We start from the raw sequence: 25,959 nt of genomic DNA, 5'->3' as shown, positions 1-25,959 counted from the left end.
GGGCATATACCCTGAGAAAACCATAATTCAAAAAGAGTCATGTACCACAATGTTCATTGCAGCACTATTTACAACAGCCAGGACATGGAAGCAACCTAAATGTCCATTGAGAGAGGAATGGATAAAGAAGATGTGGTACATATATACAATGGAATATTACTTAGCCATGAAAAAGAATGAAATAATGCCATTTGTAGCAACATGGATGGACCTAGAGATTGTCATACTGAGTGAAGTAAGTCAGACAGAGAAAGACAAATATCATACGATATTGCTTATAGGTGGAATCTAAAAAAATGGTACAAATGGACTTATTTACAAAACAGAAATAGAGTCACAGATGTAGAAAACAAACTTATGGTTACCGGGGGGAAAGAGCGGGGAGGGATAGGCTGGGAGATTGGGACTGACATATACATACTACTATATATAAAATAGATAACTAATAAGGACCTACTGTATAAGGCAGGGAACTCAATACTCTGTAATGGCCTATATGGAAAAAGAATCTATAAAAGAGTGGATATATGTAGATGTATTGTATATGATTCACTTTGGTGTACAGCAGAAACTAACACAACATTGCAAATCAGCTATACTCGAATAAAAATTTTTAAAAAGTAAATAAATGGCATGACAGTTAAAAAAAAAAGTATGCACCCAATATAGTAGCACCTAAGTATATAAAGCAAATATTAAGAGACATAAAGGGAGAAACTGGCAGTAATACAATAATAGTAGGAGACTTTAATACCTTACATCAATGGACAGAACATCCAACAGAAAATAAGGAAACACTGGCCTTAAACAATATATTAGACCAGATGGACACACACACACACACACACACACACACACACAAAGAACATTCCCCCCCCAAACAGAGTATACATTCAAGTGCACATGGAACATTCTCTGGGATAGATCACATGTTAGGCCACAAAAAAGTCTCAGTAAATTTAAAAGGACTGAAATCATATCAAGCATCCTTTCTGAACACAACAGTACAAAACCAGAAATCCATTACAAGAGGGAAACTGGAAGAAACGAAACTCATGAAGACTGAACAACATGCTACTAAACAACCAATGGGTCAATGAAGAAATCAAAGAGAAAATAAAAAGCACCTTGAAATAAATGAAAATGAAAAACATTGTTCCAAAGTTGATGGAAAATCAGTTCTAAGAGGAAAGTTCATAGCCTACCTCAGGAAAAAAAACATATAAACAATCTAACTTTACACCTAAAGGAACTAGAAAAGAGAAAAATAAATAAAGCCCAAAGTTAGTTGGAGGAAGAAAATAATAAAGATCAGAGTGGAAATAAATAAAATAGAGACTATAAAAACAACAGAAGAGATCAATGAAACTAAGAGCTGGTTCTTTGAAAAGCTAAACAAAATTGATAAACGTTTATCCAAACTCATCAAGGAAAAAAGAGGGCCCAAATCAATAAAATCAGAAATGAAAGGGAAGTTACAACTAATACAAAGAATCCTAAGAGACTACTACCACAACCTCTCATATACCAACAAATTGGACAACCTGGAAGAAATAGATGAATTCCTAGATACATACCATCCTCCAAGACTAAATGGGGAAGAAACAGAAAATCTAAACAGACTGATTACTAGTAATGAAATTCAATCAGTAATAATTAAAAACTCCCAACAAACAAAAGTCCAGGATCAGAAGGCTTCACAGGTGAATTCTACCAAACATTTAAAGAAGACTTAACACCTATCCTTCTCCAACTATTCCAAAAATCTGCAGAGGAGGGAACGCTTCTAAACTTGTTCCAAAAGGCCAGCATTACCCTGATAACAAAACCAGACAAAGATATTACAAAAAATGAAAATTACAGGCTAATGTTCCTGATGAACGTAGATGCAAAAATTCTCAACAAAATACTAGCAAACCACATCCAACAATACATTAAAAGGATCATACACCATGATCCAGTGGGGTTTCTTCTAGGGATGCAAGGGTGATTCAATATCCACAAATTAATCAATGTGCTAGAGTGACAGAAAGGAAAGAATGAGTAGAGAAATATGGGAATGTGCAGTATGTTTCTCCATAATTTTGGTAATCAGCAATGTATTGGGACTTATAACTGTAATACCACTTTACAACTATAAGCTTAAGGTACGTGAGTTAAACTAGAAATTTGGGAAACAGCCTAGAAACACAACTACCACTTACAACGTTATTTCTGTGGGAAAAATATATTTCACCCACTCACTCCAGAACTCACAAAATATAATGCAGTCCTCTGATTCTAAAGACAAGTCATTATTGTTACACTGACCTCTGGGTATGCTTACCATTATGCCAGCTCTGGGTCTTGCATTTAATTCTTTTAATTAAAAACAAAACAAATCAAAACAAAAACCAAATGAACAAAAACTATGAGGGAGCTGGGACTTCATGCTATTTAACAAATCGTCATTGACTATTTAAGAACTAATACAAGAAGATAATAAACACATAACTTAATATTTATGTTTACAGCATACTTTGCAAAGCACTCTCACATACACACTGGGCTAGGTTCTGGGAATACAGAGTTGAGTTAGGTTGAGTCTCTGCCTTTAAGCAGCTCAATGTCTAGTGAACCCCACAGTACATCTGGAGGAACACCAGGGAGGCCCCATGATTGCTCAAGGTCACACACCTTATCAAGAATAAGAACCAGAAAGTGGAACCTGATGTGTTGCCAGCCCCTTGTTCATTTTCTTCCACAAGTTAGTTTCATATTCTACAATCTGCCTGCATATACCATAGACTCTCAATTATTTTTTTATTAACTATATATATATTTTTTAATGAAGCTCCTGCTTTCCCACAGTCTAAGTCATTTAAGTCATAAGTGCTTCACAAGTACCTCTGTATTTAGTTTTCCATTTTCTATCTAGGCCAGGGTTCTATCAATTTATATATACATAGGAGTGTAAAAGTGTAACTTAGGGTGAGTTTTCACAACAGAATGAGAATTAGAATCAGAAGTAAAACTGATTAATGTTTTGCTTTCTACGGGCGTTACGCTTTGGCTAACTGAAACAAGCTTCTAATGAACAGTTATCGAATATGTATATGCAATAATTCAATTCATTAGGACCTGCGACCTCCATATACAGTATGAAGTAACAGTGTCCAAACACACGGTGAATGTGTCAACTGCTTGATGACCTCATATTACATAATTGTTAAGGTCACAAAAAAGAAAAAAGAAAAATAATTATAACTTGATCAACACTCAAGATAGAGGGAAATGGCAGCGTATTTAACAAAAGCATCATCAGCTCCTGAGCTCACATGACCCCAGATTATCTCCACGTCACTGTTTCTGATGGGTTTGGACGCAGGCACAGTGCTTTCAGAGGAAATAAAGAATTGTTTCCACTATACCCAGCACACACGACACAGGCAAAAAGACCTGGTCATAACTTTATGAACAGGAGTCTTTTATGGGTAACTGGCAGCTAGTAAGCTTAGAGTGCAAAAAATATACTGTGTACTCTTCAGGGTGTGTGATACACAGCCAACACGAGGGCATCTTTATCTGGATTCATACCTCACAGATACATCATCGCCGAAAACCTGCACACTAAACTACACAGGAACGAAACTACGACTAACAGAAAAATAATCCCAACACAATGAAAATTAAATATATATTTTAATAAACTGACTATAGCTTTTGAAAAGCTGTGCATATCGTTATTTTTCTAACTATAACGTTAGATAGTACTTGCAGATGCCAGTGGAATGGACTTTGTATATGGTATGTTTTCAGAGAAAAATACTATTCTATTTCAGATCTGGATAGAAACCTCACAGTAACAGGTGTACAGTGGGAAAGTTCCCAAGGGCCAATGAACATGTTCGTCATAACTTATTACCTAGAACCCCCTGAAACAAGTGCCAGGACAGTCGTAACATGGCTTATACTTGGGAACAGGAGCTTTCTTTAAAGAAAAAGTGATTATGAAATAGATTGAGAGAGAGCTATAAGCAGTCAACATGGAGAAAAAAGTAAGAAAAAGAAAAATTAAGTTGATTTACATTTTTAAAAGACCCTATAAATAGTTTTCAAAGTTGCACTAAATGACACAACATGGTTCTTGCCCCTGGAAAACCAGCCAGTGTCACAGGTAAGCCTCCCATCGCCTGTGCATCTGCCGTGTGCAGTTATGGAAGCTTCTCTCTTTTCTGTGTTTTGAAATGTGCGTAGCTTTTTCCATGAATTTTTCTGAAAAAGGGGGGAAAGACTCTTTCCTTCTTGATCAGGGTACAAATAATGGCCAGGTTTCTTTAATTTACTGACACAAGAAAGAAGACTGTAATCCTGGTTTTGGTGCCTCTAATCTTTAGGGAGCGTTAATAGCCTGTGATGACATTTTCTGGGCGTCCACAAAGTTAGCAGTTGCTCCCTGGTTCACTCTGCTCTGACCCACAAGGCATCACCAGGGCCCCTTTCAGCGCCTGATACCTGCCCTGAATTGTTCTACCACAGGACCTTTGCACAGGTTGATCCCCCTGCCTTGCAGGTTCTCCTCTTGCGCTGATCCCCTCCTCCCCCACTGTCTCTGCCACTATGCGTCTGGACTCACTGGAAAATCTGTAACTGCCCACCCGCATCTGAGCCTCTTTCCTCCCACCTTGTAGAAAAGCTACAGTCGCTGAGCTGCTGACAGAGACATCTTTTTAAAGGCAAATACAACAATGCTCTGCTCCTCTTTCCATACCTCCTTCAGTGGCTCCCCACTGTCTTTGGGATAAATCTCCGACTCCTCAATTTTGCCCAGACTCTGCCGCAGGGGTGTTCTACCAGCCGTCTTCCCTCCCGTGCGTGCGGGTCCAGCAGAACCTCCCCCACCTGGCCTTTCCCCCTCTTTCTCTAGTTGTCCTTCATGCTTTGCTCTCCCCTCCCGCCTTGCAGGATACACTTCCTCACTCATGCGTCAGTTTGCTGCTGCCTCCTGCATCCCTAGAGCACCTAGACGCACACCTGCCGGGGGCCTGTCCCTCTGCACCGCATCCTGGTTAGAGCCCCTCCTCCCTGCTCCACAGCCGGTTCCGAGGGCAGGCGCCTTGCTCCCTTCTCTCTCGTACCCTCAGAACAGGATACACTTCCTCACTCATGCGTCAGTTTGCTGCTGCCTCCTGCATCCCTAGAGCACCTAGACGCACACCTGCCGGGGGCCTGTCCCTCTGCACCGCGTCCTGGTTAGAGCCCCTCCTCCCTGCTCCACAGCCAGTTCCGAGGGCAGGCGCCTTGCTCCCTTCTCTCTCGTACCCTCAGAACCACGCAGCGTGTGGTACATATTAGTGTCAGGAAAACTGCAAAAGACTTTGAAAGGAGCTAAAGATGACGGCGTGTCCTGTCAGCGGTATCTGGATGGTGTTCAGGAGACTTTGTGGGGTTACCTGATTCTACAGGGCTCTCCATCTTTCATTGTCTCTAACGACCTGCCCAGGATACAACTGGACAAACTGTGCAACCAAGTCCTTACCTGGAGCCTCTGCTGTGGACCACAGGTTGTAGATTTATGGAGCCGAAGCCTACAGAGCCCTCCCAGGAGAGCTGCAAGGTACCCACCTGACAGGGTCCAGCCTCAAAGGCACCTTTCCCAGCAGGCCGGGAGCCTGAGAAAATCCAGAGAACCTCAAGAGGAATTCACCCCAATTTGTAGCTATTTCAGGTAAAACATATTTTTACCTGGTAGAAAGCTTTCTTGGGCTTAGTTTCCTAGCCTTCAGATAGCAAATAACAGGACTTTTAGCAGCCCAAACGGATTTCTTACGAAAACTTCCAGAAGTAAATTGTGGCCACAGCTGGCCTATACTGCATGGCTCTAGATTCACAAAGGTGTGATGTAAATAATCAGGTCAAACCTGATGAGAACAGCCTTCTTTTCTGATCAAGAATAATCTTTGAGATCATGAGGATCACAGGGGGAGAGAATGTCAGGAAAAATGTAAAAGATATTGAAATGCGTCCAAAATTACGGGTGTCCTCTCAAAGGAATGTTAGGTACTGCCTAGCCTCCTGGGGCAGATTGGGGGATTGTCCAGCGCTCTGGAGGTCTGCATGGCTCACAGGCACTATTTTTTTTGTTTTTTGTTTTTTTTGCAGTATGCGGGCCTCTCACTGTTGTGGCCTCTCCCGTTGCGGAGCACAGGCTCCGGACGTGCAGGCTCAGCGGCCATGGCTCATGGGCCCAGCCGCTCCGCAGCATGTGGGATCTTCCCAGACCGGGGCACGAACCCATGTCCCCTGCATCGGCAGGCGGACTCTCAACCACTGCACCACCAGGGAAGCCCCATAGGCACTATTAATAACCCTGCAGAGGCCAAAGGTACCTTGGGGAGGACTGACAGCAACGGAAATGTTTCTTGTCCCCAGGGATGCAGCGAATTCTGCCCAGTGGAGCCGCAGGTATACGGTGCAGACAACGACGGTTTTGTACCTGTTAGCATGTACACTTCAGTATTTTTGACTGTCTAGGTGTCTGTTCTTTGAAGTATCCTTTGTATCAGATTTTTTTTACATCTTACTGGCTTTCTCATTAGCTAATGAACCAAATAAAACGAGGGCATTATAATTCTACCCTTTAATAAAAAATTCTTCTTTAAAGCAGGCGGTTAGTGTTTCGTGAATAAATGAAGACCTCCATACATGGTAGTAGTTTCTGTTGAGCACTTCAACGAATTTTAAAACTGATAAGAAAATACGTAACGCAAAGAAGACGGTACTGCGCTAACTGGCCGACATGGGCATTTCCAGCACCCGCGAGGCACAGAGGAGTGTTACGCTCATTCAGTAAAGATTACAGAAATGTCTGCATGTACCAGGTAGTGGGCTACATGCTAGTATGAGTATGACCGACAACAGGGCCCCTTGCCCGCATGGAGACTGTGGTCTAGTAAATGAAACATGAATTAAGTTGAATAATATAAGCATACAATTATGACAGCAGGAACCTGTACTAAACTACGACTGCCACAAGGAATCTGACCTCGTCAGGGAGGTCAAGGGAAGGCTTCCCCTGAAAGATGTTTGACTTCAGCTCTGAAAGGTCAGTAGGAATTAAGCAGATGATGAGAAGAGGAACTAAAACGTGCAAAGGTCCCGTGGTGGGACGACCAGGGCAAACACAATAGAATCAAAGACGCCTACGGTGCCCCGTTGGTCAGAGCCTGGGTCCCCTGCACAGGGTTATTTAAGGGCCCACTGGTCTTGCAGTTGCCTGGCTGACCACTAGATGGCAGGTGTATACTAAGAAGGCACAAGGCTGGATGCAGGTAAGTTTACAGCAGGTCACAGAAACTGGGGGAGATCAGAGGTGTAGCAGGAAAGAGTGGGAAGGCAGAAGGTGGTAGCGGGGATGGAGACGGGGACAGACCCAACTTGCAGGCCCCGATGGTGGAGGGTAACAGGAAGCCATTCATTGTCTTTTCCCTTCAACAAATATTTGCGGACCTCCTGAAAGCTTCTCTGTACTCCTTGAAGGTAAGTAGCAGCCACACCTCATTTAAAAAAAAAAAAAATTCTTGGCATCTCTTCACACCACAAACATCCGTTAAGCACCTACTACACGTGAGCTACTGTCTTCCATGCTGTGAGGCACACAAAAGAAAAGAAAAAGATGTTCCCTTCCTCTCAAGATTTTCAGAAAAGGGTAAAAATGCCAAATACTGAATATAATAAAGCAGTTACAAACACAATTCTTCCTATGGATATAACTGTACTCAGCTTTTTGATCACATATGGCAACTTATGTAAATGACCATTAATACTGATCATGATTTATGTCAAATTGTAACATTCCTAATAAGTAGGTTCCATCAGCAGGCTAACAATACTAACAACATAGAATTGTAACTACATTCTTTAAATACTGGTAAACTGGGATCAATAAGGAGATCTGGAAGTTTCTGAACTGTACAGACCTAGGGCAGCTGGAACTCTAGCCATGGTCAGGCACTACTGACCCCGGAGGCTGTGCAAACTAGCAAGTAACTACTGGCATTTGCAGCTCTCTTGGGAGCCAGTACTACACTAAAAGGGTACATTTTTTGGATGCAAGAAGACATCATAAGGAAACAACAAGCAGAGTTTTACATCCCTCTGACGCAAAGAATTAAAAATAAAGATGGGGAATTGGCCATCACACGTCTTCAATTGGACTCACTAGGTTCTAAACACATAATTGTGCGATAAAAATTTTCTCACATGGAAATATAAAGCGAAAAATTAATATACTATCAATATTTTGGAAGTAAAGCACTTGTATAGCAAGGGATGCTTACTAAGAATGTGAAAAATACTAAACTAATGCAAAAAAGCTATCAGTGTGGAATGAAATTTATTAGAGAAGATATTGTATTAGAGAAGAAAGACATTGAGTGAAGCGAAGAGAACGGACTGGAAAAGACCGGAAGGAAGAGCAAACACACGAGGAGAGTGACAGAGGCAGGGGGTCCAGGTCACAATACCATCAAACCCCATGTCTAATGAGGCAGCAAGAAATGAGTCTGGTTTAGCTACAACAAGCAAGATAAGTGTTTCCTTTCTTTTCACTACAATGGTTTCCCCAAAGCATATCAGAGGGTAAAATGGTGAGGATCTTCCCCGATGCACAAGGAGCCTGTTATCCTGCAGTTACCATTTCTGTCACTAGATGGCAGACAAATCTAACACTAGGGCAAAATCCTGGGTAAGGTGAAATTCATAGTTGGGGTTAAGGGGCCAGGGAAGGATAAGGGACACAGGCAGATGAATGGGAAAATAAAAGTTTTTGGACTTCATAAAATTGAGATGCTTGTAATATATGAATTTTTGGAAAGGAGGTACTCTCTGTGCTACTGTCCCCATTTCAGAGTTGAAGTGACTGAGGTCCAGAGCGTTACCTGGCTTTTCCAAAGTCTACAACAACCCCCTGGGCCTATGCACTTTGCAGCCTAACACAAAAAATATCTGCGTGAAATAATATGGGAATAAGTTATCAACAAAGCTACTATACAGAATTATAATGCCAATACCTTAAAAATACATGGCAGTTTGCAATTTGAAAAGAGTTTTAAAAACGTGTGTCATCATTTTTACAGGCGGTAACTGAAGCACAAAGTGCCCTACCCGTGACTTACTTGCTTCAGTGTATTAGGTGTTTTATAGGTCATACGTTAAATACCTACTTCACCACACACTCTGGTGAGCATTTTCCCTGTTTTACATATTAGGGAACCAAAAGCTTAATAAGGTAAAGTCTCCTGGGCAAGATTAGACAGTGACAGAGCCGAGACTGCAACCCAGGTGTTCCGGCTTTCTGAACAGAACTCTTCATTATAATTACACTAGATAAGTCAGTCCTCAGAGACCCAGAAAAAAGAAATGTCTGAAAGTTAACCCAAGAAAGACCTTCTTAAAATGGCAAGTCTTAACCTCAATTTTAAAACAGGTGGTAGTTACAGAATGATCAAGAGTACTACTGTCCGGGTAGGTGAAGAGACAAGAGATTACGACACTTTTCCAAAGATATTTCCGTCACAGCAAGAAAGTTAAATTGAAGGATTAACAAGATACGTGTTTGCTGAAGTCTGATGAATTCAGGTTATGAAGGGCTTCTATTACCAGGCTAAGGAAATAAGCTTGAATAGAAGCGTCAGAATTCCGTTTCTGAGCAGCTGAGTGTCACGTGAGACTAGTTCCGGCGGGAAGATTCTGAAGTGGTCCGGACACATCCGTGACCACTTCACCAGCCTCCCCTCCTACAGCCACGGCGCCTTCTCTGCCAGCTTTAGCCACTTCATTCTCCATCACTCGGCTGTCACCTGACACGCCCTCTCTTATGAAAGCAGTGCTCTGTGAGTACATTCCTGTCTTACCAAGTCCTCGAGGCCAAGAATCGTATCTTTTAATTCATTTTGCTTTTAAATCCACTTCCATTTTGAATGCAAAAAGCAGCAAAAGAATGTCGATTCCCATCCTAACCATGACAAACATCTGGATGGTCTTAAAGAAAAATATCGTATTTTTTTCTTGAACCTATCAGAATGCTGAGTTGTAAGGCAACCAAGTAAAATGAATTCCATAGAGTCAGAAGCCCCTCCAAAGAGAGCTAGGAGCCAGGATCTATTTCATCCTTGGCAAAGCACACACACAGAAGAAGAGCAGCTGGAATATAAACAGGGAGGAAGAAACGTGCTGAAATGCAACCAAGACCACATGGGGACTAACATGCCGGTTAGGAAGAGCTGGTAGACTCAGCGACAGGGGTGTTTGCACTCGCAAGCTCTTCTCCACAGGTAAAATCCTATAATTTTATTTGCCAGATCAGGCAACTCTACCATCTGGTGCTGCAGAGAAGGACTGGGGACAGACAGGAGTCTGAAAGCGCTCCCATGGGGGTGCAGGCCTGCAGAAGACAGGCACAAAGCCCACTGACTCCTGAAGGTCCTTCATTTACATACAGCAAGAGCCAGAGCTGCTGGCAGACGTCAGCAAACTCAACCCCAAGACCACGGGGGCAGGTGTAGAAGTACAAACTCTACACCCCAGGGAGGAGCCGGAGGCCCTGACAGGCACAGGATCCTACACGGATACCAAGCATAAATCTACCACCACTAGGGAGGGGCAGGCGGCCTGCAAACTGCCCCAAACCAATCACAGGTAAAGGGAAGTTTATCCACCACAAGCAGGAAGGGAGGGATGCTGAGAAGGTCCCACACCTGAGCCACAGGGGCACATGGCCTATGAAGACCAAAGCTGGACCAGAGCACAGAAAACCCATAAGGCTAGGACCACGTAACTAGCAACAGAAATTAACTGCTGAGGGATGGCTGCAAACACCGAGAGAGACCCGCTATGTAGAGGGACTGCCGACAGCTGAGGGTGAAGGCGGAACACTGAGAAAAACCTTCCGGTACCTCCAGAAGTACTGCCGTCTACACACACTTATAATAACAGCAGCCACTGCAGGTAATGATGTCAACAACAAAATCCCAACCAGTCCAACACATGATGAACTCAACCTCTTGTACTAACGGCCTCACACCATTTCTGGGTGTAAGTACTATTTAACTTACTCTCTACTGCTTTTTTACACATGGGGTCCATCACCCAAGAACTACCAGACATGAAAAGTAAGAACAAAATAAAAAGGAGAATATGCATAAACAGATGGGATGACAGCAGAGAGATGGAATCTATAAAAGAGTCAAGTTGAATGACAGAATTGTAAACAAAAACATGATATAAAAGATAAAGAATTCTCTGATGGGCTCATCAGCCATTTAAAACAGGTCCATAAAAATTATTTAAACTGGCATTCCTATACACTAACAATGATCTAACTATCTGAAAAAGACAATCCCATTTACAACGGCATCAAAAACAATAAAGTACTTAGAAATAAATTTACCCAAGGAAGTGAATGATCTATACAACAAAAACTTTTAAGACACTGATGAAAGAAACTGAAGAAGACACAAATAAGTGGAAAGATAGCCTGTGTTCCTGGATACGAAGAGTTAATATTGTTAAAATGTCCATGTGACCCAAAGCCAGCTACAGATGCAATGCAATTACTATGAAAATTCCAACAGCATTTTTCATAGAAATAGGAAAAGGAATCCTAAAATTTGTATGGAACCACAGAAGACCCCAAATAACCAAATCAGTCTTGGAAAGAGCAAAGCTGAACTTCCTGGTTTCAAATTATATTACCAGGCTATCGTAATCAAAACAGTATGTTATTGGTATGAAATATACATAGATCAACGGAACAGAATCACAAACCCAGAAATAAACCCATGCACTTATGGTCTAGTAAGATTTGACAAGGGAGTCAAGAATACTCAATGGTGAAAGGGTAGTCTATTCAATAAATGATGCTGGAAAACTGGATATTCACATGCAAAAGAATGAAATTGCATGAATTTAACCTTACATCACAAATAAAAGTTAACTCAAAATGGGTTAATAAGGACTTAAATTTAAGACCTGAAACTGTAAAACTCATAGAATGTTAGAAAACATAGGGAAAAAGCTCCCTGTCATCAGTCTTGATAATGATTTTTTTGGATATGACACCAAAAGCACAAGCAACAAAAGCAAAAATCAACAAATGGGGCTACATCAAACTAAAAAGCTTCTGCATAGCAGAAGAAATTATCAACAAAATGAAAATTTCTCCCATTCTCATGGGATGGAAGAAAATATTTGCAAATCATATATATCGGATGGGGGTTAATATATAGAATATATAAGAAACTCATACAATAGCAAAAATAATAATTATCTGATTAAAAAGGGCAAATGACTTGAACAGACACTTTTCCAAAGACATACAGATGACCATCAAGTACATTGAAAAGGTGCTCAACATCACTAATCATCAAGAAAATGCCAATCACAACCACAATGAGTTAACACCTCACACCTGTTAGAATGGCCATCATCAAAAAGACAAGAGGGAAGGAATACTGGAGAGGGTGTAGAGAAAATGAGCCTTTGTGCACTGTTGGTGGGAATGTAAATTGGTGCAGCTACTCTGGAAAACAGTATGGAGGTTCCTCAAAACACTAAAAATAGAACTACCATATGATCAGTAATTCCACTTCTGGGTAATTATCCGAAGGAAATGAAATCACTGTCTCGTAGAGCTATCTGCATCCCACAATCCCTGCAGCACTTTTCACAACAGCCAAGATACATAAACAGCCTGTGTACAGGAATGGATAAAGAAAATGTGGTGTATGTTTATACAGAGGAATACCATTCGGCCATAGAAAGAAAGAAATCCTGCCGTTTGTGACAACATGAATGAAGCTGGAGGGTATTATGCTCAGTGAAATAAGCCAGAGAGGAACACACAAATAGTGTATGATCTCATTTACATGTGGAGCCTGAAAAAGCTAAACTCAGAGAAGCATAAAGTAGATTGGTGGTTGCCAGGGGCTAGGGGGTGAGGGAAATGAGGAGACACTGGTCAAAGGGTACAGACTTGCCCTTACCAGACGAATAGGTTCAGGGACTGTGCAGAATGGTGACTACAGTTAACAACACTGCATCGTATACTTGAGAGTTGCTAATTTGCTGAGAGAGAGTAAGTCTTCAACGTTCTCGCTATAATAAGTAAGTGGTAGTTATAGGGGGTGAGGGATGTGTGTTAACTAACCTGACCAGGATTAGACTCAAGTGTTAGAAAAGCCACGAAGAACTTCCAGAGAAGGCTGCACACAAAGTAGTCCTATTTTGTAACCTGTTAAGATATTTATGCATCATGCTACTACTTTATGTTCTATACCAGGAAATATAATCATGTGTAACAGACATAAATCCGCTTCAGATAATAATAAGGTTCTATAATACTCTCTAGTTACACAGCTAGTGACACTCCTGGCAATTTCTCTCTCTCGGGGACACTAACGCACAGCAGCAGGAACACGCACAAAGACAAGACTGGCCTTTCCTTTCATCAACACTAACACTAACCTCTGACCAACCTTAAAAGCAGTTCTTATACACAAAACAGGAAGAAAGTAATCATTGCTGTATGCCAGGATGCCTGGGAGAAAATAAGAATTTGTCTAGAAAACTTGGGGACTTTTGGAATAGAGAGCTGTTGTTACTTTCACCAAAAGCCCTTAAAATAAAGATATAACGAGAAAAAGCTCTCACAAAATTAAACAGAACAGAAAGATCTTAGTGATGTAATTACCGATGTAAAGTCTAGAATGGTAATACTCAATATATTTACCAAATGGAAAATTTAAGTACCTTTGTTTTTGTTTCAAGACTTTGTGATGAATGACATAGCCATCTGTGGCAATAAATCTGAAGAGTAAAAGTATAACATTAAAAAGGTACATTTCAACCCAAAAACATCTCATAAAATATAGGGAATATGTTCACATAAGTCTTTATCATACTCTAGGTATTCTTCATTTTAAAAATGAAGTCCCGGCCAGTTGCTGAAACAAGGAGTTGGTCTTGAATTATCTCTTTGAAAGAACAATGTTCTGGAACAATTTTATGACAATATAAATTTCTCAAATATGTATTCTATTGTGTTTCTAAAAGAGAAAGGCAAATTTTATAATTACGAATTTTGTCTTGCATAACCATTCTTTCAAGGAAAGAAAATATTACCTAATGGTCACTAGAGGGCACCCCTGTCATCCATAACTGGGGTGTTGGGGAGAAGGGCTGGCAGGGCACAGATGTAACAATAATCAAATTTGACATGTTGGAAATTAATATTATTTCAACAGAGAAAAATAACTTTCTTTAAAACAACAACATGGTACCCATATTTTCAAATTGGACTGAAAGGATCAATTCTATAAATTAGTAGCATTAGTGTAAATTAGACTACATAGACACTATATCAAAGAGTGGCTTTTGAACAGACTGCTAAACCATGTTTTCATTTAGGCAGTCCTTTCTGTGGGCATCTTTTAATAGAAACACACTTACTTAAATTATTTTTTAAAACATGTTATCATTTGGAACTCTCATACTTTAATACTTATACTTTCTGATCACTTTAATTCAGCACTTTAGCTTAATCATAATAACAGAATTCTCAATACTGAGCCAAAGTAAACAGAGTGCTAAAAATAAAAAACTAGGGTTTCTCTTTTTTTTTTTTTTGGCTTACCATGATTTGGTTAAACTTATTTTTATTATTTTGTAAGATTTATATTATATTAAGTATTTTTTCCAAGTATCTGGCTCTCCTCCTTCATAAACTCATTTCTCCCCCTTCCCCTGAGGTCACAACTATTTTTCTCATTGTGGTTTACAGTCATTTTTTTCTTGGTCAGAAGAAGCAAGTGGCTACTTCCCTCTGTAAACCAATGACTATGCCATTTCTTTCTTGATCAATAAAGCAAAGCTATTCAATGGACTATATTTTTCAAAGACCTCAACAAGCATGCCATTTTCTGAAATCTATTCTGTCACCTGAGAAAGAAACACTGTCCTTAATTACATTCATTTTACTCCCAGATTCCACTGAATTCCAATGAAGAAAAGTGTGTCACAATCACGATAGCATAAACCACACCCTACTAGGTGTGAATATCCCATCACTTAGATGCTTAGGAACTAAGCAATTTAGAGAATCTAAATGTTTAACTTTTCTGGTAAATTTCACAGCAACAAATTCATTGGCAGTATTTTAAAATATGAGATTTATTCTGTGTAAAATGTAAACCATCTGACATCTCATATTTAAAACATGCTTACATACTGGGATCTAAGTTTCCATTCAACTGAAATGTGGCTTTCAAATGCCTTACCTGCAAGTCTCCACATGCCAAAAAAGGCATATACAACTTCTAAGCACATTTTTTAAAGATGAAATTCCATTACTCATCAATTATAAAATGAGCTCATTGACGCTGTGCTATATTCCAAATCCATTAGGATGATTTATAAACCAATAAATACACAAGGACTCAAAAATACAGTTTCATTTGAAGTGTACATTATCACCTTGTACTATGGGTAAAAAATGGAAAAATCACATATATCATATTTGATGGCATAAACTTTGTCCTTATTTCTTCACTCTAAAGAACTATTCATATCTCGGACTCTTAGTCTACATGTGAATGTAATCTGAAAAACAATAAATGGCCACTAGTTTAATAGAACCTCATCTTATTAGGAGGCATTATGGCTGTTGAGCATATTTCTATTTGTAAACACTGTATTTGGGTTAAAGTGTTGACTACATTCCAAGGGAGGGCATTTGTCAGCAGTCATGCACTTTATATTATAGTACAAATGCAAAAATAACCTTCCATTCATATTTTCTCATGCAGCTTTTACATAATTAATTAGACAGGTTGAAAATAAACCTGAGTGGATTGCTACTCGCCCCAGACATGCAATAGTTAAGAGTGATACGTGTGCCAGGGTTTTAATGGGGCTTAACAACAAAAAGCTTCAATCCTCCACTTTCTCTCGATTTTGCTGCAGTGGTTTTGCTTGCTTAGGGCCATCCATCTGTTAAGGTTGACTTGTAATACAGCGACACACTTGCTTGCCATTCACTGGTCTAGTTGTGTGTGTGTGAGCCTGTGAGACACACAGACACACAGACAGCACACATTACGATTACCAGAGTAAGTTAAGAAAGGCTATTATTATTAAATATGGAGCAGTATCTTAGGTTCATATAAATTTTGCATAGTAAAGTTATTTCTCATTCTTAGAAAGTTTCAATAAATTTTTACAAGCAAATATTTTAAAACATAATTTTAAATGACAGACTTAGTCTAGACATTGCTCACTGAGTCTACAGTGTTTTGTTCTAAAATAAAATGGATGAAAGAAGGTAAGTATGTAGTCAAGATGAAAACGGTTCTGCACCATGGCCAGTGGCGGTATTCTCCCTGGACCCAACTGGCCCTATTTTCAATAAAACCAGAGGAGGAACCTTTCCCTGGAGTCCTGTTAGGCTGGGGCTGCTGCTGGAACTGTCATCTTCATACAAAAGGGAAAAGGGTTGGGTTTTACAAATGTGAAGCCTAATTGGAAGATCTTCATGGCTATACCCCTGACATTTATTTAAGCCTCATCAACAAAACGGGAAATAACCATACTAATTAGCAGACCAATACACAAATTACCATTTGTTGCGAGTAGCCATAGATTCACAATCCATTTCAAAAGTAAGCTCAGTCATGGAAGCTTAAAACACCACACATTTCAATTTTTGTTCTTTTCTACAGTACCCAGATTATAAAATTTTATTTTTTTTTTACCTTAAAATACACTCTTGGAATTTAAATTACCGCAGTCTCATTTTTCTCTTTCGAAAAATGGATGAAGATAAAGTGTTTCATTTACACAAATCTAGTTGGGAAACTGGAAATGTACAGTTCTTCTTATATAGCCAAAATTGACTTTTCAAATGGATAAGCAAACAGGTTAGGAATGGGATGAGGCAAGCCCACATCCTCTATGTAGATAATCTGACAATAAAATGGCATACTTCAGGTCTTATAAGCTTATAAACCAAGAGATTTCTTGGTTGAAAACAGAAAGTTGTATATTTCTTTCCAAATCATAAACTGAGATCTAAAGGTATCCCTACTTAGAATGAAGACAGATAATTTTAGGGTCCCCAATGCTTCAGTGACTACAGGATTGTTAGTGACTCTGTAAAAGAGAGAACAGAGAAGAAGGTCAGATGGTGCCACTGCTATAAAAGACCTGAAGCTCAAGATATGTGTTTATGTATAAATGGACAGCGGCCAACTACTTAGTGCCTACTGTGTGGCAGGTGCTTTACATACATGATCTATAATGCCTACAGCGTCCTCGGAAGATGACATGGACTGTTCCTACCGTTTCACAAATGTAGAAATTAAGGCTTAGAGATGGTGTGTTTGGCTTCATGCTCGATGCCAGCAGCCTCCTCCAAGTCAACACTCTCTGGCTGTAAAGTCCATACCCCTGCCTCTAACAGTCCCTCCTCCACGAGCACCCTTCTCGAAGCAAAGCATGAGAGCAGTGGCCAGGGACTTAACGTTCCAGAATCAGTCCGTCTGTCTGCTTTTCAACCCCTACTCTGCTATTTTTACTGTAGAACGTTGGGCACATTTCTTAACCCCTCTGCTCCCCCATTTCTAAATCTGAAAAAATGGGGGTGACAGTTCCCACTCTGCTTGGATTGTTGGGAGTTTTAAATTAATCCTGTAGTATGCACAAACACACACAGACTGTTAATCAAGGAACTGTCTCTTTTCCTTGTGTTTTCCAAGGCTGCTCCAGTGCACTTTAATGTTATCTCAACTCTATCACAATTGAGGTTTAGAAAACAGTAGTAAGAACATCAAAACTATCTGGATCACCAAATCCCATAGGTATCTACAGAATCTTGCTTTCAAGTAACTGAATTTACCACCAAGCAAGTCTTTTAAGAGAATCTGGGGCTTCCCTGGTGGTGCAGTGGTTGAGAGTCCGCCTGCCGATGCAGGGGACGCGGGTTCGTGCCCCGGTCCGGGAAGATCCCACATGCCGCGGAGCGGCTGGGCCCGTGAGCCATGGCCACTGAGCCTGTGCATCCGGAGCCTGTGCTCTGCAATGGGAGAGGCCACAACAGTGAGAGGCCCGCGTACCGCAAAAAAAAAAAAAAAAAAAAAAATCTGGTCACGTCAACAATCAAATATAAGATGCGGCCCAGGATATGGTTGCTTCCGGAGAAGCCAGTACTGACACGAGAGAGATGCTATAGAACGAAGGAAAGAGTGTATTCTAGGCTTATTTCTGCTTGTAACCTTTGCATCTTTTTAAGCCGTTCAACACTCATGTGAAAGCTGAGGCCACAGCGAGGAAGCTGAGGGGGCTCTGAGGAAGGTTCTGATGAGCCTGAGCGCTTCACATCATGAGACTGCATGGGAGAGACCAAATAAAGAAAACCGACCTTCCGTCTCCTGACACAGGGATCCTTGCCAGGTACCTCCTCGGGACCGTGTGCAGCCAGCCCCATGTCCTGAGATGGTGATGAATCTCCTGAACAGCTTTCTAAATCTCTGCATTAGGAATCATGGTAGCTGCGCTTTTTCATTTTGGCTGCTAAGCACGGGACGGGGCCTTAGGTTCTTACTATACTTACTTTCTCTCTGCCGTGAATCTTCCCTAAATTAAATGAATTTTAATTCTTTATTCTATGATTCTTTGTAAGGTATCAATTTATTTTTGGAAATAGGTAGAATATAAACAAATAAACATCAGTGTCTCTGACATATTTATTGATATCTAGGTTCTTTCTTTAACCGCACCCAACTACTCCCAGAACTGCTTCCATATTTAATTGAAAATCTTAATGTGCTCAGATCCTAATATTATTACAACTTGTGGAGATAGGAGTGAGAGAACATACTCATTTGGGAATCACCATAGAACAACACGCACATGGTTCTAGCATCAACTTTGTCTGCTCCACAGGATACTGGATCTTATTTTGATTAAATCAATGAGATTGGATTATCTCCAAAAAGTGAACCAAGGAAGCTTCTCAATACCAGACCACAAAGAAAAGGCAGTAGACTATGCCTGATCCCTCTTGATCTCTTTGCCCAAAGTGCAAATATTGCATCTGAAGCTTATTTCTGCTGAGGTCCTTTTGTTGGCGTAAGTCGCTCATCTCTCCCGCGAGAACGGAGGCCACAGCAGCCCATCAGGGTAGGCTGACCTTAAACTTACCAAGCTTCAGATTTGTGGGACAAAGATCCAGCCTCTAACCACTCAAAACTACAGATTTTTCTTTTCTTTTGCAAAGATGACTTCTTGGCAAATAGCGTTATAAGGCAATTAGAAACAGATAAATCCCCTGAGATACCGTCACACCCCTTAAAACCTTTCCCTGTTCGCACCCACCACCGTCCCAGTGTCTGTCGTAACGTGGTCCTCTCCCGGCCTCTCCGGCTAGAGTTGACGGAGCCAAGGATTGAAGCCCGATCCACGTGGGCTGATTACGTCCTTCCTCAAGAAACTGGATTTGGGAATTGTGGTCAATTTCTCTCTTTTCGTTAAATTTAAATAAAAAAAATTTTTTTTTGGAGTACAGTTGATTTACAATGTTGTGTTAGTTTCAGGTGGGACTGACATATACACACTACTCTACGTAAAATAGATAACTAATAAGGACTTACTGTGTAGCACAGGGAACTCTACTCAATACTCTGTAATGGCCTATATGGGAAAGGAATCCAAAGAAAAGAGTGGCCATAGGTATATGTGGTCCATTTCTAGCAGTTGTTTGAACTGAGGGCCTGCAAGCTCACCGAAGGGACAGAGGAGCTGAGAAAGCCGATCTACAGAATGCACAGTGAACAAACACGCAGAGAGAACAGACCAGGTGAGACAGACAGAGAAGATGGTGGGGTCGATACTCTCCCCCGACTGCTTTTCCCATTTTCCAGTCCCAATCCCCCCAGCACATGGAGGCAGGAACACCTAGATCCTCGTAACGAATGTCCTGCTGTTGTCGTATTTCACGTGTATGTGTTTGCTAACACTACGAAATTAAAGAAATAACTCAGATCTGGAATTAGATGACAATTTCAATTTGAATGTACCATGGTCTGCTTTTATAAATAAGCTGCTGACCACAAGTTGGCTATCATTTCAGAGCCCTATAACTTTCAGCTCAAAGAAGTAACATTAGTATTGCAAGAAAACATGCATTCTGGCAGCTATGGGGAAAAAAAGTAAGGGTGGAAAGCAGCAAGGAGAAGAATTGCCAAAGGGCCCCAAATTTACCTCTTTGGTTAGTGTCTATGTGAATCTAAAGCTATCAAATTTCAATGATAGAAGAAATACAAGCAAAAGCAAAAAGTTAAATTACAATAGATACTGGGTTGCAAACGGTTGGAAATATAAACTCAAAAAATTTAGCTGTTAAAATACATATACGCAGATGTATGTACCTATTTACATAATGGGACAGATGTATACAAAGAAACATATTCTGGGTATACACATTGCCTGAAACTCAGGCATTTATCACTTGCGAAGACTGTTACGCAGACATTGCCAGCACCTGCACGATAAATCTAAATATGTTGGTTTAACAAGTTCCTATATACCGAGTAGGAAAATAATAATTCTCAGAAGAATAAGCCCTACTTCTTTTAATTCTTGTTAAAGTCATGTCATGTCCACCTGAAAACCATAAAATGCTAACTAATGAATGCAGACAGCTACACGAATGGTATTACAGCAAACGATAGCCATGAAGATTCAGGGTAAGTATGTGATGAATGTAACCTATTATCCTGTAAGGTTTTCTATTACCTAACATAATTTTCTCTATCAGAAACTGTGTCTCTAGGAATTCAAAGAAAACAAACAAAAACAGAAATTGGTAATGTATTTTATAATTAAATTATCATAAAAATATTGTGCCACGTTAAAGAAAAGGCAGATTTAAAATTTTAAATAGGAGAGAAAAGTAATTTCCTTAATTTAAAACTGACATTTAGAACAGGGATTTCTCCAATTTAAGTGTTTGCTTTTTATCTTAAAGCATCCTGCAGGTAACAAAGACTCCCACATTTCTTTCACATAAAAATCTATTTATCATGATAACCTAAAATCTAATCTAATATAATCTAAGGAGAAAAATTAAGAAATTGATTGCAAATCCATCACGAATTTACAAGTTAATGAATGTTTTCCAGTTAATGGTGGTAGCCAGAAAAGTTTCCTACCCTTGTGGAATAATTATTTCATTGAAATAATTCAGGTCATGCAACTAGCATTCATGACCAATATGCTGCAGTTAAGCAATACTAATGTATGAAAACGTAAGCTTAACAAATGGATAAATCATAGAGAAGGCACTTTGTATGTTATAAAAACAGTCCCCTGAAGCAGAGATTTTTTTATGTTTTTCCAAAATACCTAGAAAGGTGCCTGACGCGTAATAGCTGTTGAACAACCAAACGAATGGGTCTTCTTTACAAAGGCTGAGGTTTTAGCACCGCTTCCAGGGCCCTCTCCCCATTCCTAAAGACACAGGAAAGCCCTGCACTGAGTGTCTGCACATCCAGGGAGCTACCTGAGCACCGGAGGTGGGCTCTCGTCCAGCCCTGCCACTAACTAGTTACAGGACTTCAGGTAAGTGATGGGACCATTCGGCTACCAACTTCCTCAACTGTAAACTTTGGTGACTGTGATAAACGAAGCTTTGCAGCTGCTTCCAGTTCCATGGTTTTGTAACTATAATCCACTTGAGAATTCATTTTAAAAGCTAGTTTTCTAAGACCACTTAAAGTATGATTTGGCGCATGCAAATTTTGCTTCCTTGAAACAAGCAGCAACGCACTTATGATGCAAAATCAGAGACACATACAGCTATGATCCTGAGCCCTTTCCTACTTTAGGACAATATTTTAAGTAGCATTAGATAGAAGCAGAAGTTTTAACTATTGATAGCAAATAAAATATCTAACTTTAGAAAAAGACAGACATACATTACTTCGTATTCTCATTTCTACAGATTACTTTAGCAGTCAAATCCCCACGTATGAGTTTCATCTTACCTTTGCAGTAAAGGAAGCCATCAATAAGCTACCCCGAGTCCCGGGCCACCACACACTGCCCTGTCTCTCTCCACTCAACAGGAGGACACGACCCAGTGACGTGTGTACAGACTGGGACCTGGACCCTGGGCTCCCAGGACCCTCTTACGTGGCCCAGACGCCACCTACTCACCTCCTTGACCGTCAACGCAGGGTTTCTCTGCGTTGATAGAAAAAATCAATGGGTTCCAAATTTTCCTGAAGAATTGATTGGAATTGCGTGACTTCAGAATCTGGGAGATGGGAGGGTAAACAACCTCACCTGGGCAAGCTTACGCCTTGCTAGGTTTCTTCCCTTTTCACTGCGTAGCGTGTAGACGGGCGTATATTGTACAGAACCAGAACAAGTCCCATAATCGTCCTCATTTTCCTACACGTGAAGAAGCATACAAGTGGTTATTCTAAAATACTCATTTTATTACTAAACTTTTTTGCTTAATAGATAAAGTATCCAATACAGATGCAAGTAACAAAATAACACTTGGGGTATAAGTTTAAAAAAACCTATTTAGGAAGAAAATGCATTTTTCTATATTATGAATTAATAAATTCCAAAACAGTCTGACTCTTTTGAACAATTTCAATAAAATTTATACGAAGATCGCTCACTCTCCATTACTACAATGAAAGTTTTAAGTAGTCTCTTCCCTCCAGAGGCAGAAATTCAAAACACAACAACTGATAAAATCTGCCAAGATATTATATATAATCAAATCAAACACACATATACATAAACGTAACTATTCACACATATGCAATATTCACAGATTCAAATACACCTTTGTAAATTAAGAACATTCTTCAATTTAAAGTAGCTACTGTTGGAAAGATCCTATAAAGCCAAACGATGGCATTCCTGCCTTAATTCTGCACCAAAGATCATCTTTTAAAAAAAAAAAAAATTCTCAGCTTGAAGCAAGAATTTCAATTGTGATATCAAGGCAATCAACTTTATGAAAACATACATCCTGTTAAAGCACCTTTGAAGATCTTGGTCGCTCTGTGATAAAATACGCAGACAATAAAGAGATTATTCAGGGGGTGCATAGAGAATGGCAGATAGTTGCCAGAGGGCTTGTTATGAAAAATACATTCTTGAACAAAGGGCTAAGCATATTTCAAAAGTCATTAGAAACATAAATCTCGTGTGATTTGTAAGGCATAAGCTTCAAACTAACGCAAGAATCAAGGTAGAATGAAAAGCAGCACAGGACGTACCTTGTGTCTCAGCTTACTCTTCACTTCCTTTATTCCCTGCTTTGCATGATTCTTTGCCTAGGAAATGATAACACCAGTGTCTGGCTCAGCGTGCTTCTATTACACTTAAGGAATAAGTACATGAGATCCCATTTAACGAACATTACTAAGTCTTCATATTATATAGAGAAAGAAGAAATTATAATCTAAAGCTCTATTTTCAGGGACACATACCACACACTATTACACCTAAATGAGGTAGTGAAAGCACGATTAGTCTCTGTTTGCATAGGAATCATACAAAGGCTAGCAGTTAGCCTATTCCGCCTCCTAAACTATTAAAAAACACAAGAGGCCGCAAGATGACTACCGCCCAGCCATAATCTGAAACTTTGACAAATGGGCAAGGAAAAGAGAGAGCACATCAGAGCAGCAGGTTATCTGGGCAAATGTCTGGACTTTAAGAAACTCAGGCTGTTTCCATCTCCAGGCTATTGTAAATAGAGCTGCAATGAACATTTTGGTACATGACTCTTTTTGAACTGTGTTTTTCTCAGGGTATATGCCCAGTAGTGGGATTGCTGGGTCATATGGTAGTTCTATTTGTAGTTTTTTAAGGAACCTCCATACTGTTCTCCATAGTGGCTGTACCAATTCACATTCCCACCAGCAGTGCAAGAGTATTCCCTTTTCTCCACACCCTCTCCAGCATTTATTGTTTCTAGATTTTTGGATGATGGCCATTCTGACCGGTGTGAGATGATACCTCATTGTAGTTTTGATTTACATTTCTCTAATGATTAATAATGTTGAGCATTCTTTCAGGTGTTTGTTGGCAATCTAAGTGTCCATCATCGGATGAATGGATAAAGAAGATGTGGCATATATATACAATGGAATATTACTCAGCCATAAAAAGAAATGAAATTGAGTTATTTGTAGTGAGGTGGATGGACCTAGAGTCTGTCATACAGAGTGAAGTAAGTCAGAAAGAGAAAGACAAATACCGTATGCTAACACATATATATGGAATCTAAGAAAAAAAAATGTCATGAAGAACCTAGGAGTAAGACAGGAATAAAGACAGACCTACTAGAGAATGGACTTGAGGATACGGGGAGGAGGAAGGGGAAGCTGGGACAAAGTGAGAGAGAGGCGTATTTACTACCAAGCGTAAAATAGATAGCTGGTGGGAAGCAGCCGCATAGCACAGGGAGATCAGCTCGGTGCTTTGTGACCACCTAGAGGGGTGGGATAGGGAGGGTGGGAGGGAGGGAGACGCAAGAGGGAAGAGATATGGCAACCTATGTATATATATATAGCTGATTCACTCTGTTATAAAGCAGAAACTAACACACCATTGCAAAGCAATTATACTCCAATAAAGATGTAAAAAAAAGAAGAAACTCAGGCAACTTTACAAAGTGCTTTTATAGGCAGACACGAGTCTTGTTGTGTCTATGTCATATACAGTTTTCCTGGAAAAAATTACAAGTCATTTAACAATTTAAAGGCTCTGTTCATGTTCCAGGGGAACCTGGCTCCAGCATCCGAGGCCGTGAGGTCCCGCTGTGGTTCCCGTGCCGCGTGAGTGAACTGAAGACCACGGGGGGCTTTCAGAAAAGCTCAATTCCCACTGGAAATTCCCACCCACAGAAGAAGTGAAAAGAAATTCACATTTATTTTGCGTTTCCTCGGCGTTTGTGCGCTGGGTACCGAGCATGCTTTACCTCATTTAATCATCACAACGCTGTGGAGTTAGTACTATGATTATTACACTTTACAAATAAGGAAAGTGACTCAGAGGGTATAAGCCTCCACAGCCTAGATTCAAATCCAGGTCCAAGTCCAACTTCTTCCCAAGAAGAAGGAGAAACTAAGGTTTTTAAAATACATCCACCGAATCTAAGCCTCACGAAAGAAATGGCACTGTGAGTCTTATTCTACAGATTCAGGTCATGCGGATGAAGCCAAGTTACTTCCAGGAAGGGTCTTCCCAAGTTCACGGAGGGGAAGAGGGGCCTGTTAATATCCGAAGTACTCAGCAAGCATCTGGCAGACAGTAACTGCTCAAGAAATGTTCTGAACTGAACTAAACTGTTATTTCGTTATTGTAAATGAGGCAAAACCAAAACAAAGATTTCGTTATTGTAAATGAGGCAAAAGATTATCTAAAAAGCCACATAACACTAAATTATATTTCCATGGTTCTTTAGAATCAATAGAGCATTTCTGCATGCATTATTTTAGTGGTAAAGCCACTGAATCTATTTCAAGGGTCCTATATTAATGCCTACATTCCCGTTAGGTAAAAATGCATAATCACCCCCCTCAAAAATGTTCCTGTTCTAATCTCCTCAAATTTGTACCTATCTTTACTCACATTTGGACTATATTCTAGTTTGCCTAAATATCCTCTATTCTTTCAAAACCCACCTGAGTCACACTCATCGTTCAGATGCTTCTAATGCACAGAGCTGAGTGAGGTGTCCGTCATGGTCAGCCATCCTTGTGCTGATTCACTCACACGCCTGCTGTCCACCTCCCCCTCACTGACCTCTTTCAGACCCTCTGGAAGGTGGGATACGGGATCTCTCTATCCTTTTCAATTTATCAAGTGGAAACTTATCAACAAACAAGTATTCTC

At 40.1% G+C, this 25,959-nt stretch overlaps 1 protein-coding gene across 4 annotated transcripts in view; it reads right to left on the bottom strand.

Moving 5' to 3' along the window:
* DENND1B (DENN domain containing 1B) overlaps positions 1 to 25,959 on the bottom strand; it is a 259,192-nt gene that overhangs the window by 17,191 nt on the left and 216,042 nt on the right. For 2 of the 4 annotated variants that reach the window (XM_019920441.3, XM_019920442.3), the window contains 3 exons: positions 23,334 to 23,390; positions 22,378 to 22,485; positions 13,789 to 13,845 (listed from right to left, as the gene is read on the bottom strand). In XM_019920441.3, coding sequence (XP_019776000.1) covers positions 13,789 to 13,845; positions 22,378 to 22,485; positions 23,334 to 23,390 — 222 coding nt within the window. The remainder of the gene's footprint in view (positions 1 to 13,788; positions 13,846 to 22,377; positions 22,486 to 23,333; positions 23,391 to 25,959) is intronic. The other 2 variants (XM_019920439.3, XM_019920444.3) reach the window with 1 other exon arrangement.

The sequence above is a fragment of the Tursiops truncatus genome, chromosome 1 (assembly GCF_011762595.2).
Source record: "Tursiops truncatus isolate mTurTru1 chromosome 1, mTurTru1.mat.Y, whole genome shotgun sequence".
In the NCBI taxonomy this organism is placed as follows: Eukaryota; Metazoa; Chordata; class Mammalia; order Artiodactyla; family Delphinidae; genus Tursiops; species Tursiops truncatus.
This window is presented reverse-complemented; position numbering and strand designations above follow the sequence as displayed.